This window comes from Monodon monoceros, unplaced genomic scaffold, assembly GCF_005190385.1.
Source record: "Monodon monoceros isolate NGI ecotype Baffin Bay Population unplaced genomic scaffold, NGI_Narwhal_1 Super_Scaffold_9, whole genome shotgun sequence".
Lineage (NCBI taxonomy): Eukaryota > Metazoa > Chordata > Mammalia > Artiodactyla > Monodontidae > Monodon > Monodon monoceros.
Window position 1 is genome coordinate 51,003,243 of NW_021703786.1, and position 20,678 is coordinate 51,023,920.

Consider the following 20,678-nt stretch of genomic DNA (forward strand, 5'->3'; position numbering starts at 1 on the left):
GGCCCTGGGGAATGCAGAGACGTCCCCAGTTAGCCTTACCCAGCCCACCAGGCGGGCACAGCTGCAGAGAAGAGTCACAGAGCTGTCCGCATGGGGACAGGTGAGGGCTGCCCCACCTGGGAGCAGGGCCAGGCTTGCAGCCTGAAATCCCACCAAGATGCCTCCCAAGTCTGGGGCTCTGTTTGGTGGCAGCAGGAGCGAGGTGCAGGGGTGGTGAAGAGGCTCTGAGTCACACCGTGTCCTGGCTCTGCCACTTCCCAGCTGTGGGACTTTGGGTCGGTTTCTTCACCTCTCTGTGCTCAGCAGGCCCACCTATGAAATGGGGTAATGATGGGTCCTTTCCTGGGTTGTTGTGAGTATTAATAGAGATAACACAGGCAGTGTCTGGCACATGGTAGGTGCCTGATAAATGGGAGCTATTTTATTTGATGGGGGGGGGTGCATCCTGAACTCATGGCCCACACCATCTGGCACAGAGCTGGCCTCTGCACTCACCATGTTCGGTGCCCGGGCCAACCTCACAGGGGTGGACTCACTTTTTCCGGGGAGCTTAGATTTCCAAGTTGTGTTTCATAAGACATTGGAGGCACTAGGTGCCTTCAGAGGCTGTTTGGAGGCCGAGCTGGGATTTGAACCCAGGCCTAACTATTGTAGGAATCTCTGCTCTTTCCTCCTCACCCAGGATGCAGGGCACCCCATGGTCTGGCCTCACCCCAAGGGCTCTGGTCCCCTGCAGGCAGGTCAGTTCATCCTCTGTTTCCTCAACATGCATTTTCCCGCCAGAGGCAGGGGCTGCAATGTGTGTGAGAAAAACGTCTAGTTCACTCCCAACATCTAGGGTTGAATTCTAGCTCTGCTTTGGACACTCCTGGACAAATACCTACATCTCTGTGAACCTCAGTCTTCTCATCTGTAAAATGGACACAATAACAACTACCAATAAAATCAGATCAAGAGATCAAGTAGGACAAAAAGCACTGCAAGTCTAAAAAGCTATACGAGCCTATACATATTTTTGAAAATTAGATTCCAATTCATCCTCCAGGAACCCATCCAAACCGTGCCCCTGTTGGAAAATTTCTCCAGCCCAAGGATGGAAGACAGGCCCTCCTTCACTCTCCCCACAACTGCTGGGGCAGCTCTTCTGGCCCCTCTCAGACAACCCCTGGCATTGCATTTCTTTTCCTACAAACACCTGCCTCGACTTCCCCAACTGTACCAGGAGCCCCTTCAGGACACGGTCACGTCTTAATTGGTGTCTGGCTCCTTCCCTCAGCCCCCATCACTGGGCCTTGGGCCAAGCAGGCACGCAGCAGGAGGAAACGCGGCACTGTGCAGAGACAGCAGGACTGATGGTGGTCAGCAAGGTGGTGGCGAGCCAGCTCGGGCTGGGCTTTCCACCAGGCAGGCGCCTCCTTGCAGCCTCTCCCAAAAGGACACTCAAGTGGGATGAGCGAGCCAGGCAATGGTGGCCTCAGCCTGAGCTAGGCACAGACTAATGCGGGGAGGGGCTGTCGGAGGCTGGTTGCCATGGACACGGGATGAGTGGGCTCTGGGGAGAGAAGTGCACTGTTCATGCAAAACCTTCTCTTCTTCCAAACCCCAGGCCCCAGGACGGGCTCTTCCTTTGTTTTGGAAACTCCCTCCAGGGTCCCAGAGAGTCAGGGTCTGGACAATAAGAAAGGTAGTCCCAAGGCCAGGGGGCCTGTCCTCATAGGGATAGGCTGGGTGGAGCGAGAGAGGCTCAGAGCCTTCCTTCCTCCCTCCCTCCTGGACTCAGAGTCAGGAGATCCGGATGACCCTCCCTGTCCAGCTGCCTGATCACCCTGGGCCTCATTTCCTCATCTCTGAGGTGGGGATAGTCACAGGACCACCACAGAAGGAGGCGTGAGGGAGTGGGACCCGGGAGCTCTCCCTCCTTGGTCCCCCTTCCAGGCTGCCACCTGGGACCTCAGCAGGGACAGCACAGACCAGGCCAGGAATTGACAGTTGGGGAGTGGAGGGTTTCCTGTGCTTGCTTATTCATTTGCCATTGATTTTAATTAACTCCCTCCTTGGGGCTTGCAGACAGACAGGAGGTACCAGATAACGAAGATGAATCCTCAGATCAATAGTGATGTGGTCGCCAGCACTGAAATCCTGTGGTCCTGCCCTGGCTGGAGGAGCTCCAGATAGAATGGGAGATGGACGGATGGAAGATAAGAACAGCTCCTTCCAGGGAGAACATGATACTCTGCAGGGGAGGTGGAAAGTGTTCAGGGAAAGGAGAAGTCAGGAGGGACTTCCTGGAAGAGGTGGAATTTAAAGATGGGCATGATTTTGGCAGATAGAAATGCTGGGACTGGGGTGTGCCAGGCATCCCTGACAGAGAACAGGAAACACAACGGCCAGGTGGTGGGCTTCTCCAGAGCCAGGATAGGCTCAAAAGGAAGGCTCCGGACTCAGGCACCTAGGGGACGAGGGGCTGGTCTGGCTTGGATGTGCTCTGCACTATTTCTCTCTGGCAGGTTATTGCTTCTGATTTGTGGCAGAGATGAAGCAAAGTGGGTGCATACCTCCTGACAGTTCCTTTGCTGGGATGCAAAACGCATCTTCATCCGCTCCATGACGTCAGTGCTGTCTGTCTGTCCTTCTTTAGGTCTCTGCGCCTTTGTCTTTGACCTCATCTCCTTGTGCCTCTCTTGTTGATGGTTTGAAAAAAAGCTCTCTCTCTGCCTTTGCTTCTCTTGTCTTTCTTTCCCTCTCTTGTGTGTCTTTATGTCCCTGTGTGTTTTGAGTCTTCTTGGGTTTGTCTCTTTTTTTTTTTTTTTGCGGTACTCAGGCCTCTCACTGTTGTGGCCTCTCCGGCCACAGAGCACAGGCTCTGGACGTGCAGGCTCAGTGGCCATGGCTCACGGGCCCAGCCGCTCCGCGGCACATGGGATTCTCCTGGACCGGGGCACGAACCTGCGTCCAGTGCATCGGCAGGCGGACTCCCAACCACTGCGCCACCAGGGAAGCCCTTGGGTTTGTCTCTTGATCCCTATTTCTGTTTTGGTTGGTTTCTCTCACTCTCCAGTCTCTGCACATGTCTGTCCATCTGTCTCTGGGTCTCCGCCTCTGTCTCTGTCTATCACGTCCCCTCAGGGTCTGGCCTCAGGGTGTATCCCTCAGGTTCCCTCACCGGGGCTGGAATCTCAGTCCCTGCTCAGGCCCATGGCATCTGATCTCAGAGCCTAGGTGGGGGGCTGGGCTGCCAGCTTTGCCCGGACTCCATGTGGACCCCAGGAGCAACTGAGACAGGGGCGGCCCGGCCCCTCCTTCCTGTATGGAGATCACCGGACAGACAGCTTCTCCCAGCCTCTGCCACCACTCCTGGACCAGCGAGCGGAAATCATCCTGGCCCCATCCGTGGGGCCGGCCTCCACCCTGTGATGGACAAGAGGCCTGGGGAGAGGACTGCTGAGCTGAGTGGAATCAGCACTGTTATCTCCGAGGGCTTATTGGAGTCATACAGGGCAGGCGGGCCCAGATTTATTCACTTCACCAGGTCCCCAAAGGCCGAGAAATCTAGAGTGGGCGGAATTAAGCTGCAGGTCCACACAGCGAGGCAGGTGAGCGGCTGGAGAGGGGTGTGCTGTATTGCACTTGGCGAGAGTTCTGTGGTCATCTGCTCAGCTGCAGCCAGGCTGCCTGGGGGTGGGGCCTGTTTCCCCAGTTCAGCTCAGTTGGGGATTGCAGGGTTGGCGGGGGCAAGGAGTCCCAAGAGCTTACCTTGCAGCTGGAGTCATCCAATCAGCTGAGGGTGCCATCGGGTTGGGACAAATTAGCAGCGATAGCCATGCCCCTGACCTCTGTGGTGTGGCTAATGAGGGCCTCCTGCTCTTGGAAAATCAACCCCCAGGCCAGCGAAGATGCCCAGGACAGGCAACAGGGCTGCAGGGGGCAGGGGTGGGGTGCAGCGGTCGGGACAAGGGTGGCTCCTGGAAGCTCAGGGCTTCTATTCTGGGGGTGGCCCCTCCATTCACACATGCCAGCACCGAGCTAGCGTTAGGCTTCACCAAGGAATCCAAAGGTCAAGACAAATTAGTAACGCATGGGCTTCTCTCTCAAAACACAGCGACGCAAGACATGGCCAGGCCTCTGTTTCCCTGAGACTTGGGAGAAGGGCAAAGTTTCCCGAACACCATGGGGATTTCTTGTTCTGCCCACGCCGAGATTACAATGTAAATTATCTGCCTTAGTTTCCTCTTCTATAAAATGGGACAACAGTAGTCCCCCCAGCACAGGTGTCAGGGGATTACACAAATGCACAGAGCCTGGCATGGGCTGTGGTCCACGGCAGCTGAAGGCTGAGACCTGCCTCTTTCACCTGCACAGACCAACAGGCAAGTGGCACTCAGGCCCTCAGCTGAGCCTGGAAGAACGGTGGCTGCACAGAAGACTGACTGTCAGTGTTTGCCCAAGCGGGGCTCACAGTGGGCTCCGGCAACTCAGCACCACCATCCCCTCTCCTGCCCCCGGTGGGATGGACGGCGTTCCCATCCCTAAATGGCTAGTGGGAGCCACAGCCAGGACTGTCCAGCTATGACTTCTTTTTGTTTATTTATTTTTTGGACCCAAACAGCAGACCTACACCATGAAGACCGGAGTCAGTGGCTTTCAGTGGCTGTGTGCCGGGCTGGACACACAGCACCCTCCTCAGGTGGTTCAAAAGCAGCCTCTCCTCCCTCCTCTCTGAGCAGTCCTTTCTGCCTCACATCTCTGTGTGTATTTGGTGGTTTCTATTATATTTATACATTAAAAAAGCCCAGGTACTTCCAGCTGCCCAGGACTGTAGAACCCATGCAGGGTGTAAGACGAACTGAGGCGGGGAAGGTGATAGTGAAGCATTAGAGACAATCCTGGGGACAGGACCGTGAAAGGAAGATTCCGGAACTTCATAAGCACTTAGTGATTGTTTACCACAAACACAGGGCATGGGGTGGGGGGAGGGGGATGGGATTTCACTGGCAGCACATACCCGGAGTGTGTGTGTGTGTGTGTGTGTGTGTGTGTGTGTGTGTGTGTGTGAGTGAGTGTGTATGAGTGAGACGGGGCCACTGCTGAAATGGGGCTGGTCTTTCCGGTAGACACAGCCTCAATGTACAGTCTGGGAGCTGGTTTACCACCTGTTAGAAATTCCTCCATAAAGTCTCATCCCCTTGGATTTGGAACCATGAGATATGAAAGCTGGACGAGAACGGACTCTCTGTCTCAGTCCCCGTCACCCCCGTCCTCCTCATGGGGAAACCAAGGCCCAGAGAGGAAGAAGGACTTTACAAAACTAAAGTTTTCCTGCCCGGGGATCCCCTATTAAAACACAGGAGCTCTGCAAGGCCTGACCTCTTAAGCCCTTATTGGCGAGGCCCTGGGGGCGACAGCGGTGGGTCACCTCCACAGAAGGCGCAGAACCACCGTGGGCGGGATTTGTGGGGTCAGGGTAGGAGAAAGGACGCCCAGATGTGCCATGGTCAGGCTCCTGTTTCCCACTGGTCAGGTGAAGGGTCAGTGAGTGAGGTGGGCTGGATATGAGAAGGCTTCACTTCCACAGAGACGTGCGCCCACTGTTTTTGCAACAAGTGTCCCTGTTGGTCTAACTTCTAGTCTCTCTCTTACACTGGGATGTGGAAACAAGAACTATTTCACTTTCTCCTTAATAACCCAGCAAGGGTGATGATCAAAGAGCGTGAGAGACAATAGGGAGGGGTGGGGACTGCAGCAAACCAGAGACTGCAAGGCCTGTGTGAAGGGGGAAGCTGCCACTTAGCCTGTCCAATTTTTCCAGGGAGGGGCAGTATGCCAGACCTTCTGATTTTCAAAAAAGAAGCCAGAACTCCATATTCTTTTTAATGAACATTCTCTACCTTTAAAAAAGTTGTCAATGAATTTAAAGCAGTGAGTCGGATCGAGTCACTGTTCCATCACTTTGCGACCTGTAACGCTAGCAAATGTCCAACCCACCCAGGACAGACGGCATCCCACCTCCAAACGACGAAGACCTGCTCTACTCTGCCTCCTTCTCCAAGCCTCGGCCAGCCTGCCCGCCGTCTGCCCCCTACAACACACACTCCCAGCTGCTCTGAAGGCTGCAGGGAGTCCATGTACCACGTTCAGCCTGGTGTGATAGAAATGGCAAGTTCTGAGTCTGCTGGGGAAACACTGGGGGTGAGTAGGGAGTGGGGGAGAGGGCAGCTGAGCGCCCTGAGGAGCTTCCAAAACACTCATTTCTCAGGAACAGAGAAAGAAGGAAGGTGGCATAGCAACAACTGGCTCTGGGCAGTGAGCAATCCTGTCCGAAAATAAAACATTTTACAATCCACAACCGTGGCTCATTAAGAATGAATGGATCTATGGTATAAATAGCATGCCGCCTTAAGAAGTCAGGAAACAGCACATGCGTTTGATGGAAAAACGGCTGCCGCGAAACTGCTTATTAGCTCAGTCGGCTGCAGCTCTGTGCTAACAAGACAGAGGTCTCGGGTTCAAAGCCATGTGGCTTTCTCAATCTTGGGCCATAGACTGTGTCCCCATCCCCCCAGCCCTGGTCACAACATGGGGTCATAACTCTGGATACATAGTAACAAGCCCCATAGTAAGCTTCCCCCAGTTTCTGAGCCATAGTATCCCTACTATAATATCCAGCCTCTGCTTGAATGCTCCCAGTGACGGGGAGCTCACTGCCCTGTAGGATACAAAACACCCAATTCTGTGATTCAATGGCTATTGAGCAAGAGATACAAATTTCTCCCTGCTCTGTCCCAGCTCTGCTTTTGGGGAAAGCAGCCTCAATTGGGTGTAATGGGCCACACCATCTGTAATGTCTGACAGGTTACAGGCTTGATGCATAAAGGGCATCCTGAGCAGGAGGGAGTTGGGCCAATCGCGTCCTCCCCAAGTGTGGACATGGGTCCTGAGGGCGGGGGCAGAGGCTGAGACTGAAGGGCATGCAGACTTGCAGCTGAGTACCAGCTGCTGGACGGGCAGAGGCTGGGGAACGGAGCTGATCCGAGAGTTCCCTGAGAAGCAGGGATGCTGCCATATCCCCCCATCCCCACAGGCCTCGAAAGCCTACCTCTCCATCCCTGCTTCTGGGAGAACTTCCTCAGCAGCCTGGCAACCAGAAACCCTTGAACCAAGTCCGAAAGGGGAAAGCCAGTGTGTGTGGCGACTTGGGTAACAGCTTTACTCCGAGCTACTCTCAGAGCGGAGGAGAGTGGGCTGGGATTCAGAAGCCTGCATCCCAGGCCCGCTTAGCGGCAGCCTATGTGACCTTGGGCAGACACCCCACTCGTCCTCCATCACTTAGAGCCAATTTCACGTCCTTAGCTGCCCCATAGGCTGTTCTGAGCATCAGATGAGATAATGGCTGTGAGTCAAGGAGCTCTGGCTGAGGCCAATGCAGTACCAATGACTCGGCTTCTCCAGGGGGACAGGAGATGGTGGCGTAGGGGCGGGAAGGCTGGCTGAGGGTTCATTCAGGAAGGGCGGCCCCAGGAAAACATTTGCAGCTGAGCTGAACCGGACTGCTTAACCCAAACAACCTCGAAGCTTGCTTTCACTGGACTGCAAACAGAACCACAGTTCGGGATTTTAAAAAAAATTTTGTTTAAAACCTAGTGAACCAATAAAGTGATAATGAAACTCTGATTTTTCTTAAAACTACCCAGCTGGAAAAAATCCAAAACCTCGAAGTACTTTTCCAGAACAGACCTTGAAGTGACCAGTGTGTCATTCTGTTCAGTTACACCCAGGAAGCCTGTGCTCTGCTCAGGGGGATGACGGAGGGTGGGAGGAGGGAGGGTTCCTGTGGAGGGTCCTGGGGAGGGACTGTACCCGGGCCTCAGTACGGAGGGGAAAGGGAGTTTGCCTCGTGGCTACTGGGCGCTCAGGGCACCTGCCTGTGTTCAGCTGGGGCTTTTTGGGGTCTAGCGGGGCGGGCAGAATGGAAAGGCCTCCCCAGTCCGGCCAGTCCACAGGGCAGTGACGAAAGCTTTAGATGGCGATGGGCCCCCGGCCCCCAACCTCTGCCTGGCCCCAGGCTCCCTAAGAGAGGTGAATATAGCAAAGCCTCACAGATCCAGGAGTCGGTCTCCCAGGAACCTCGACTCTCTGGCTCCCATCTGAGAAAAGGACACACATCCTAAAATACCCCCGGAGCACTGTATGGACCCGAGACTTGGGGCTTCAGCGCTGCCCCAACCCCATCACAGGTGTACAGCCACAGCTGGGAAAGGCGGGGCAGGCCAGCCACAGAGCAGACCCAGGGCAGTGCTGTCTCCCAGTCACAGCACTGGGGGCTGAAGAAAATAAGCACCATCACATTAAGTGTCCTCGGCCTTGGAAGCAGAGAAGCACAAAATCCTATCTGAGAAAAACTGCCACACATAACGACTTCAGTCACATCAATTCAGCTCTCCATCAACAGGGCATCAGGCTCCTCCAGCGCAAGTACCAGCCTGCTTCTATTATAATGCAAGGCTGCAGAAGGGAAAAGCTTAATTTTCCAGCCTCCTCTTTAATCTTTCTTCTTTTCCTTATAGTGGCTGGAACTGTAGCAATCATCTTGTGACCATGAGGGAAAGAGCAAGAAATATCAAGACATCTGTCCTGACCTCACTGAGCTGCTGAACCAAAGCTGCAGTTGCCTCCTCTAAGCTTTCAAGTATATGAGAAGGGCTTCCCTGGTGGTGCAGTGGTTAAGAATCTGCCTGCCAATGCAGGGGACATGGGTTCGAGCCCTGGTCTGAGAAGATCCCACACGCTGCGGAGCAACTAAGCCCGTGCGGCACAACTACTGAGCCTGCGCTCTAGAGCCCACGAGCCACAACTACTGAAGCCCATGTGCCTAGAGCCCGTGCTACACAACAAGGGAAGCCACCGCGATGAGAAGCCTGCGCACAGCAACGAAGAGTAGCCCCCGCTGGCTGCAACTAGAGAAAGCCCCCGCGCAGCAACAAAGACCCAACGCAGCCAAAAAAAAAAAAAAGTATATGAGAAAAAAAATGTAATCTCTTATTACCCAAATATGCCAGATTAATATCCCTACACCCAGCAAATATCTTTCCACACATTGCCTGAGGGTGGGAATCCAGCTGAGAGGAAAGATGCCTGCAGAAGGGGTGGGTCCAACTCGAAAGAGATTAAGGCCTAAGAGCCCACAGTACTGGTTCCACTATTTACACCTTATATTTTACAAGGAAACAAAGAGGCCTGGGAGTACACAAAAACTGACTATATTTATTGCTGCCATAAACTTGGACCTGCCAAGGGAAAGTAGCGTGGAGCACGCAGTCCAGTTGGATTGATTGGCTGGGAGGGTGGAGCCCTTTCCCCAGAGGCAGCCAGGTCAGACCCAGGGTCAGTCACAGGAGGAACTCAGGTCATATTCTTTCCCTACCCCAGAAAGAATGAATGTCCTGCTATGAGTAAGCTTGTAGGGGGCTCACCAAGGGGTCTGCATGCAAATCCTGGACCAAAATCAACACCCAGTGTCCACAGGAGGAAGAGCATAGCCACTCGGGTAGTCAGCCTACCTGTCCTGTAGGCACCAGAGTATCTCTGAGTTTGACACAGAGGAAAGAAACACTTCTAATCTTTCTCTAATACATTCACTGTGTTATTTCTAACATTTAGATCTTTAATCTGTCTGCAATGTGTTTCTGGATACAGATGGAATGGGATGGAAATCTAATTATGCTAGCCCTGGTTGATAAATAAACCAGTTATTTTCCCGTTGAACTGAAAAGCTACCTATGTTTAGCTTCCATACATCCTTAGGTCCATTATTTTTCTATTCTGTTCCACTTATCTATATCAATATTCTATTTATTCTGGTGACAATACTACACTGTTTCTCTTGACTATAGTAACTTTAAAAAAAATTGAAGTACAGTCGATTTACAATGTTTTAGGTGTACAGCAAAGTGATTCAGTTATATACACACACACACACACACACACTCTTTTTCAGTTTCTTTTCCATTATAGGTTATTACAAGATAGCGAATATAGTTCCCTATGCTATACAGTAGGTCCTTGTTTATCTAGTTTACATACAGTAGTGTGTATTTGTTAAACCCAAGTCCCCAGTTTATCCCTCCCCTCCTTTTCCCCTTTGGCAACTATAAGTTTGTTTTCTATGTCTGTGAGTCTATTTCTGTTTTGTAAATAAGTTCATTTGTATCATTTTTTAAGATTCCACATATAAGTGACGTCATACGATACTTATCTCTGTCTGACTCACTTCACTCAGTATGATAACCTCTAGGTCCACCCATGTTGCTGCAAATGGCATTATTTCATTCTTTTTTATGGCTGAGTAATATTCCGCTGTGTGTCCTTTGATAAGATTCTATAATTTTCTCCATGTTTGACCTATAATTCTTTTTTAAAATTTGTTTCTGGGCATTTTACAATTTTTGTTGCAATTATGAATGGATTTTTCCAGTTCTAATTAGTCAGTATAGAGTAAAACTGTTGATTTTTTGGTGTAAACTATTGATTTACTCTGTGTCCTGTCACTTCCCAAATTCTCTTATTAATCCTGGTGGGTTGTTTTAATAGACCCTCTTGGGTTTTCTTGGTATACAATTACATCACCTGCAAATAAGAGAATTTTTTCTTTTCCAATGGTGACAGATTATTTTATTTTCTTGCCTTGTTACATTAGTTAAATACTACAGTATACTGTTGAATGATGGTGATGGAGGTATTCTTGACTTGTCTTTTGATAGAACACAGCTTCAGTGCTTTATCAGTTAATATGATATTTGGTGTTACATTTCTGCTTTTTGGGTAATTTTATCATATTTAAGTATTTCCTTTTATTCTCATACTACTTAAACTTTTTATTTAACAGATTTTTTTTAACCTTGTAGAAGAAGACATTTCAAAGCAAGATAGGAAACCTATGAGCCACAAAGCAAAAGAAAGACATACTTGACTTCACAAAAATGAAAAGAAATTGTTTTTAACTGGCAAAATACTATAAGTAAACACTAAAGTCAAACAAAATATAAAGTCAAGGAGAAAAAGGTTTGCAACCCATTTAATACCCCTAAGGAGCATCTACAAATCAGTAAGAGAAAATAAACAACATAATAAAAAATGAGCAATGAGTTTAAACAGGCAAGTTTTAAAAGAGGAAGCTTAAATAATCAATAAATAATAAGACATGAAGACACGTTCAAATGTACAAATTAGAAAAATGAAATATCATTTTTCTTCTAGCCTACTGGCCAAAATGATAAACACCAAAAATATTCATGGCAGGCAAGGATGCAGGTATAGGTGAGTATAAAAAACTATAACAGGGCTTCCCTGGTGGCACAGTGGTTGAGAGTCCGCCTGCCGATGCAGGGGACACGGGTTCGTGCCCCGGTCTGGGAAGATCCCACATGCCGCGGAGTGGCTGGGCCCGTGAGCCATGGCCGCTGAGCCTGCGCGTCTGGAGCCTGTGCTCCGCAACGGGAGAGGCCACAACACTGAGAGGCCCGTGTACCGCCAACAAAAACAAAAACAAAAACAAAAACAAAAAAAAACTGTAACATTTTCAGAATATAGCTTGGTAATGTCTATTGACATTTAAAACACACAACCCGTTTTTGGAAACCTGCCCTACAGAAATAGAAGCATCATATACATATAAGGATGTTTCGGTACTGCCTGCAGTGGCAAAAAGCCAGAAATCATTTCAATGTCCATCAATAGGTGAATAATTAAATCACAATATATGATATGATGGGATTTTACTCAGCCATTAAAAAGAATAAAGTAAAATTTTTGTATCTGTTGACCTGGAGGGATGCCCATGATATTCTGTTAAGTGAAAAAAGCAACACGCAGAGTTATGGGTAAGAGGCTATTTTTGTTGTTAAAATAAAAACAAAAGAAAACATAACCCTGTATCAAGTATATGTTGGTAGGAATAGGGAGAAAGGGGTTCGGAGATGATGGCAGGAGAGATTTTAATTCTTCATAGACTTTTGAATTGTTTAACTTGTTAAAAATTTATCAGGTACGCTCATGTAATTAAAAATTAACCAAGACAATTTAAAGGAGGAAGAAAAGGGACCTGCCTCAAAAACATCAATACATTTCACTTGATTGCTCTGTGGCCTGCAAACTTCTTGGCTTCTATCTATTGATTCCCCTTCCTCTTCCAAGTGAAGTGAGCTGGGATGGCGGGGGAGAAGCTGGGAGACACAGGTGTACCTGCCCAAGAGGGAGGGAGGGAGAGAGAGTGAAAGAAAGAGGAGAGAGTGTGGCAGGGGCCGGTGACGGGGTGGTGGTCAGAGCTGGTGTCAGGATCAGCTTCCACATATGGGAGCAGGGACTGTGGGGCTAGCCCTGGAGACAGGGATGCGGGAGGAGAGCTGCCTCAGGAGAGCAAGGTGGTTTTCACAGCCTCCTGGGCTGTCCACCAGACCCCTGACCCAGGGGAGCCTGAGGTCCTAATGAAAATCCCTCCATAGGCCTTTCAAACATCCCGGAGCAGGTGGGTAGTTCATTCCTTCATTCTTCCACTCAATCACCTAATAAGCATCTACCTTGTGCCTCTCCCATGCTACGTGCTGAGGAATCGGCCTGTTCAGGACAGACACGGCCCTGCCTGCAGACAGCTTCCAGCGTGGTTGGGGGAGCCCACACCTCAGTGCTGGTCACACTGTTTCTGTCTGGCCCAAGCTCAGTTGGGGCTGAATGGGGTGCTACGAGGGCCAGGCTTAGCACACAGGCTCTGATCTGGACCACAGACCGCAGCTCAGACCCCAGCCTGCTGCCTGACACCCCGCACCACTGATGACGGGGCTGCAGATGGCATGGGGAAGCCACTTTCCAGCGGCCTCGTGCTCTGGGGGCCTGGGGGGCTTCCAACCCAGTCTGCGGAGGGAGACCGAGTTCACACCGGGGTCGGGGGGACCTCCACGTTGCCTGGCCCGGCCTCACTGCAAAGTCAGTTAATAACGGTGCCGACTCCAAGTGTGTGGGCCGCTGGCCTCCTTGCCCACATAATTAAAAGGGCATCTGTGTGTCTGCGTGGCTGACGAGGAGACAAGAGAAGGTCCTGCCCTTCCCTAGGGATGTGTGTGTGTGCGTGTGTGTGTGCGTGTGCGTGTGTGTGTGTGCACGCATGCGTGCTCATGTGTGCCACACTGGTGCTGGAGCAGACAGGGCACTGAGGCCCCTCGGGGTGAGACCTCAAGGTCTCTCCTCCTCAATCTACGGGAAACAACATTCTAGACCCGCCAGTGTCCCCCAGCGTCAGCCTCCACAGCCGTATCTCTTCCCTCGGTCTGAGGGACACAGATGCACCCCGACCGGGCTGGGGCAGGAGAAAGCCCCAGCGCTGAGGGTGGAAAAGGGACTCCCCTCCGGCCGCCCTCTGCCCCCTGACTGCCCAGGTTGCCCCTGCACCTGCCGTGGTCCCCACCGAGGCTGCTCTGTGGCAGTGATGGCAGGGAAGGTGAACTCATGGGAATTAGAAGGGCAAACAGAGCCCAGGAGAATTAGGCAGGAAGGCTGGCTGCAAAAACCCGAGTGATGCCGAGAAAAAGTATCTGGGGAACAGACACCAAGCTGTTGATGCCAGTTATGTCTGGAAGGGCTGACCTACAGGGGACTTTTACCTCTAAATTATATCATTTGACAACTTTCAAAACTGTATTAATAAACATGCCTTACTTTTGTAACAAGAAAACCGAAGTCCAAGTGACATGAAGATAAATGCCAGGTCATAATCCAAACATGGAGATGTTCGAGAGCCCCTCAGAAGCAGCTGCCATGTCTACTCTCTTGGGTCCATCGTCCCCAGTAACAGGATAAGCCCTCATCCCTCTGGCTGCCATGTCTCATGTAGGACCCTCAGACCCTGAGTCTTGGGCTGAAACTCCGACATTTCAGGGCAGAAGGAGTCAAAGCCCCAAGGGCAGGACCCCACCTTTTGGTTCCAGCTCTGCCACACCGAACTGAGAAAATCCCTCCTCTTCTCTGGGCCTCAGGCTACTCATCTATAAAATGGGGCTACAAAATACCTGTTCTGTCCACCTCCAGAGTCTGTTGTGAGACCAGGAACTTTGAAAATAAAATCACAAGCACTAAAGCATCACGCAAGCAGTGGAGAGCCGTCCACCACCCCAAGCACTGTTATCATGACCCATGGGGCGCGTTCCCCTTCTGATGGTGGCCACTTAGGACACACCCACATCAGTGCAGTCACCACAAACACCAAGGGGCCCTGGGCACACCATCTCTTTGCTTGTTAAGACCAGTGAAGCCAGGAGTCCCCCTTCCTGAGACATAGACAAGCACTGAAAAGAGGTGGTACGGACCTGCCTTAGAAAGATGCATTTTCATACTTTGCAAAAAACCTCAACTGACATCACACTTCTGCACAGATCCATAGTGCTGTCCATGGCATTGCTGCCCCCAAATTAGTGCTTACTGGTGAAACGACCCCCAGGGGACCCTCCTGATGCAAGCAAGCACCCTGCTGAGGACCAGCCACCCACGTGGTGCAGGCGGGGAGCCAAGGGCACAGAGAGGGCCAAGGACCAGTGTGAGCCACGTGGACGGGAGGCGGGCCCCGGCCTGGTGCATGTGGCACTGCTTGGTTGGCTGATGGCTCAGATGTGGGTTGCCATCCCGGAGAGGGCGCAGTGGGGACTTACCTCTCTCTCGGGCCCACGTGTAGATGCGGCTGCTCTCAGTGCTTCTGGGCTCTTGCTCTGCTGGCTCCGTGGGCAATGGTCGGAAGTGGGGGTGATCGGCCTGGCCGGGGGTCTTCAGGGGCAGGATGTACTTGGGGATCCCTCTGTAGAACCAGGCCCCCGACCTCTTCCAGACCTGGAGGGGGAGACATCTGCTCAGAGCACAGGACGCAGAGCAGTCCTCCCTGTACCCTGCTCCCAGCCAGCCCCGCCTCCCAGAAGGCGCTCAAGAGGCCACTGCATTCCTCTGGGCTGCCCCTTCCCCTCGAGACTCTGGGCAGAGCGACGAGAGGTCAGGGGAAGAGCTGGGCTGGCCACGGCCTGGCACTGACCATGGTCCTGGAGAGCTTCTCGGGATGTGATTATCTCTGTGGGGGGCACAGACGGGACCCCAGAGTTTAGAGAGAGCCACAGATTAGAATTCAGAGCAGCGAGTGCAATAAGGTTCCTGAACCCTTAACGCCTGCTTCAGAAAACGCCAAGTGCTCTGTAATCTCTTTCCTGATGAAGGAAATGTGTTCAGGGTATTTATAAGAAGAGTGGGAGCGTGTGAAGGAAGGAGGTGACCTTTTCTGAGAAGAGGAAGCCTTGGCGGCTCAGAGCAGATGTGTGGGTTTGAATCCTGGATCTGTCATCCCGCAGCCGGGAGATCTGGACGCATCAACCTTCGTGACCCTCAGTTTTATCATCGGTAGGTGGAAGGCGGGAACAGTGCCAGCTCCCAGGACGGCCATGAGGGTCAGGCTTGCAAGTGAATGTAAATTCCCATAGACTGGTGCCAGGCGCAGAGCAGCCGCTCGGCAGACTTGGTGCCCACTAGCGTCACTGTCGCCCTCCTCCTGTCATCTGACAAACGTGCACAGCTTTACAACCAGGGGACCAAGTCTCCTACTCAAAAGGGACAATTTAAAATCAAAAGGCCAATCATCAAAAAATCTACAAACAAAAAATGCTGGAGAGGATGGAGAAAAGGGAACCCTCTTGCACTGCTGGTGGGAATGTGAATTGGTACAGCCACTGTGGAGAACAGTATGGACTTTCCTTAAAAAACTAAAAATAGAACTACCATATGACCCAGCAACCCCACTACTGGGCATATACCCTGAGAAAACCACAATTCAAAAAGAGTCATGTACCACAATGTTCATTGCAGCTCTATTTACAATAGCCAGGACACGGAAGCAACCTAAGTGTCCATCGACAGATGAATGGATAAAGAAGATGTGACACATATATACAATGGAATATTACTCAGCCATAAAAAGAAACGAAACTGAGTCATTTGTAGTGAGGCGGATGGACCTAGAGTCTGTCATACAGAGTGAAGTAAGTCAGAAAGAGAAAAATAAATACCGTATGCTAACACATATATATGGAATCTAAAAAAAAAGGTCTGAAGAAGAACCTAGGGGCAGGACAGGAATAAAGACACAGACGTAGAGAATGGACTTGAGGACACGGGCAGGGGGAAGGGTAAGCTGGGACGAAGTGAGAGAGTGGCATGGACTTATGTATACTACCAAATGTAAAATAGATAGCTAGTGGGAAGCAGCTGCATAGCACAGGGAGATCAGCTCGGTGCTTTGTGACCACCCAGAGGGGTGGGATAGGGAGGGTGGGAGGGAGAGGAAAGAGGGAGGAGATATGGGGATATATGTATATGTATAGCTGATTCACTTTGTTATAAAGCAGAAACTGACACACCATTGTAAAGCAATTATACTCCAATAAAGACGTTAAAGAACCCAAATCAAATCAAATCAAAAGGCCAGAGTCTGCCCTGATTCTCTAGAGGACAGTGTTTCCCACTCCCCAACTCCTCTACACCAACTGGATCTGTGGGATGTTAGCAGGGACCAAGCCAAAAAAAAAAAAAAGAAAGAAAGAAAAGAAAAGAGGAGAGCTCTCCATCATGTCCATTAAGAAGCACCAAGTTAAACCAAGCTCTGTTACTGCAGGACTTCTCAGAGCCTTTAATATACCAATGTGCACAGGGCTCTCCAACACAGCAAAAGGACAGATGGTTCTTCCCACTTGGAAACTACCCAGCAAGTTTTCCTAGAGGAACTCAACCCTAGTAATGGGTCTGCAGAACCTTAACTGTAGCACTTACTGTTCCCTCGTGGAGTGAGGTGTATCTATTTCTCCAAGTAGAACGGCAGTCACCTCCTTATGCTCCAGAGTGCCAGGCACAGGACCACTGAGTCCAAACACTGTCCTGGGCACGAGTCACTCAGCCCTCCCTCCCAGCTTCCCTGTGCAGAAGGGCCTGCTTTTGTGTGTGGCTCTTGAATAATGTAGAGATGAATGCTTCTTGGAGCCGCCTTGGAAAACCCTTTCTGATCCTCTTGCAGCCCTCCTACGATATGTAGATATTTCTTCGAATCAGTAATACATGCACATGATCTAAAATTCACAAAGTATGAAATTAAAAAGTCTCCTTTCCCATTCCCAAAGGCATCTGGTGATAACGGTTCCTTGAGGAAACTCTATTATTATTCCCACTTTCCAGATGGGAAAACTGAGGCTCGGACAAGTTAAGCAACTTGCCCAAGGCCAGCCTACCATTCTATTGGCCTCTACTCCACACTGAAGGTTCCCAGAGTCTCATCCCAACAGTCTACAGATGTGAAGTAGGGGCTTGCTAAATTGTGGTTGAGCAGGGGGTAAATCCTCAGCGGGTCAGACATCACCATCATGGATGCTAAGTGTCTAGATGCCTAGAGGGCAGGGAGGTGCCATATAGGGAGAGGAAATAAACACAAACAGCCGCCACCAAGGCTACCCTGTCCTTGTAGAGCTGCTGTGTGGCTCCTGAGACCAGGTGTCCAAGCCCAGGGCCATGGGGGGCTGGTGAGGGGCTCACTTGGCCTCCCTCTGCTAAGCGAAGGCCTGGGCATCCATCGGTGCTGGTTTTGCCTGCCCTGCCCTGGGCGTGCCAGCCTCCTGCCCCCAACATGTCTGGGTCTCGGGGAGACCAAGTGAAGCAAGCCCTCGAAAGCCATCTGGGCATGGTGGGGTCTGGGTGGGCTTAGGACCCGCACTGCACTGCCTCTCTGACCCCCACCATGGGTGTTGCTTTGCCTTTTTTCCCCGAGAAATACATACACATCGTGCAAAATTAGGACAATAACAAAAAAGCAAAATGAGGAAGGTCACACAGATAGAGCCCTGCTTAACACTGTGTTGTGAATTTTCTTACACCCTTCCCTGGGCATATATACAATTCAGTTTTCCTCCCTCCCTCCCTCCCTCCTTTCCTTCCTTCCTTTTTGGAAGAATAGGGTCATGTAGATGCTATTACATGATACTTAACTACATATCACGGCAGTTGTACTGTGTTCGTAAGTCACGGTCTCCACATGAAACTATGGTTCTATAGTTTGGATTTATTAAACTTCATTAAATCAACCCGCCACTGATGGGAGTTTAAATTGTTTCCAATTTTTCACGCTTCTGAACAGTGCTGCAAACATCATTGTGGCACACCCATTATCAGACGGCTGTTGGTTACTGCCTCAGGAAATATTCCCAGGAGTGACAGCGCCGGGTCAAGGGATATGTGTACATAGATGATGACGTACAGTGTACATAGGTGATGACGTACAGTGTACATAGGTGATGACGTACAGTGTACATAGGTGATGACGTATATCGTCAGACTGCCCTCAGGAAGGAAAGTCAGATCCCCAGCGGGGCGCTAAGTGACTTCAGGGCAGGGACCCCACATTACATGCTCAATTGTGTTAAAATACACACACTATAAAATTTACCATCATAACCATTTCTAAGTGTACAGTTCAGTATGTTAAGTACATTCACATTGTTGGGTAGCCCATTTCCAGAACTCTTTTAATCTTGTAAAACTGACACTTTACCCATTAAACAAGTCCCCAGGCCCGTCTCCCCCAAACCCTGGTGACCACTGTTCTACTTTCTATCTACGAATTAAGTGGAATCATAGAGTACTTGCCTTTTTGACGTACATACAGTATTCGTTATTTCACTGAGCATAATGTCCTTAAGGTTTATCAACATGTGTCAGATCTTTCTTCCTTTTTTGAGGCTGAATAATATTCCGTTTTATGTATACACCACATTTTCTTTATCCACTCATCCGTTGATGGACACTGGGTTGCTTCCACCTTTTGGCTGCTCCTTTATTTTTGTCTGTCTCTCCCACCAGAGTCTGCCAGCCGGGAGGGAGGCCCAGGGCGTCTCTGCTCAACACTGGATCTTTAAGCTCCTAGCCCACGCCTGACACATAGTAGGTGCTCCGTAAACACCGGCTGAATGACTGAATTGGCAGCCGTGGGTTGTTTGCTGGAGCGTGACCCAATCCATATAGTCTGTCGCCTTCCTGGGGAAGTGGCCGGAGGGTTTCACCCAAGTTCTTGTAATTAATCAAGTGGATTTACCACTTCAGATTAAAAGGGGGATAAAGAGGGAGTGCCTAGCAGGGCGTGCCAAGGTGCACATCCCTGACCTTGAACTTCAGGGCACAAGGCAGCCAGGTGCTCCCAGTCTTTCCTCGAGCACCAGTGAGACCCACAGCCCCAGCTGCCCCTGCCCACCCTGGCATATCACAGCCAGCGGGCCCCATGCCATCAGCTTCATTTCCTGTTGCAACAATCCACCTCCATCCCTACCACCCACTTAAAAAACACTGATCAGTCAAGTGCTTTTGGAAAACGGGATAAAGAGCACAAGACCCAAAGTATTAGGTTGAATTGCATGAAACTACTGATATTCAACCTTTTGTGTGTGTGTGTGTGTGTGTGTGTGTGTGTGTTCAACCATTTTTGACCTATAAAAACCCCTGTCAGTTTCATACAATTCACTCCGATATTTATGCGCAGCAGGGGCCATGTCCCCACGGGTCTGCCAGGCGTGCAGCGCCTCCCTGGGGTCTAGAAGGCAGGTGAGTTCATTGTACCGGGGCCTTGGTCTGTCCGTTTCTCTCACGCTGGCGCTGCAGTCCGGGCGGAAGGCCGGATACTGCTGTGATGGGCAGAGGCCAGACCAGACTGGCTGGTGATCCCGGACCAGCTGGAGGAGCAGCATTTTCTGAGTCCCCAAGGCAGAGGGACGAGAGCACACAGGTGCATCACTAGGTATGGGGGGCACACCGTGTAGAGGTGCATTCAAGACACTGTCGGGTGTTTTGGAAAATGCCTTCCACATGGGAGAGTCAAACTGGTGAGGTGAGGGGTGAGGGACTCCCAGTTCTGAGCAGCCATCTCCCCTCCCCCCACACCAGTCCCCGCATGTCCTCAGACCTTCTCCCGCCTTGCTGCCCGCCACCACCCTGTAAAATGCAGTAGCTTTTAATCATGTGATTTCTGCTGTGGGCATCCAAGCCTATCACCCACAGCCTGGCATCAACGCTTGACTCCGTCCCCAAGAACAGCGGTGGGAAAAGCCCTCCGTGGAAATTAACCCCCAACCATCCTGTCTAGGGCCGCAGATGGGGAAAACCTTTGCTTTTTGGAGAAGCCGTGTGATTCTGCAAAGCCACGCTCTGCTCCCCACGAGTGGTTCACTGTGATAAGGCCAGCAAAGCAGCTAACCTTGAAAATGCCATTTAATAAGAAAAAACCACACAGCCCCCATGACACTTGCGGGAGGCCAGGGTGTGGGGTGGCTTCAGCCTTAAAGCCTCCCCTCGCACCGCCTCGCGCGCTCGTGCTCCTCTGCCTCGAGGTTTTCATTCCAATTTCACCTCGCTGCCAACCTGACAGCGGATACTGATGGCTATTAGCCAAGCTGTTCCCAGGGAATTTTAATTACCATGATAACAATCGCATTTCCGGAACGGCTGTGGCTGGAGAAGGTGGTAATTGGCAGAGCCTGCTGGACAGAAGGGCAGGTCTAGGGCACTGGCCTCCAGGGAGGATGTGGGAGGGGCGGCCTAAGACCTCTGCCCCTGCTCCCCACTCTGCCTTCCGTGTG

The 20,678-nt window shown here is 51.0% G+C and overlaps 1 protein-coding gene across 1 annotated transcript in view; it reads right to left on the reverse strand.

Moving 5' to 3' along the window:
* The window catches only part of RPH3AL (rabphilin 3A like (without C2 domains)), a 177,972-nt gene that overhangs the window by 10,104 nt on the left and 147,190 nt on the right, over nt 1–20,678 (reverse strand). The window contains 1 exon segment of the mRNA XM_029211702.1: nt 14,688–14,862. Within this exon segment, the coding sequence (XP_029067535.1) occupies nt 14,688–14,862 (175 nt within the window).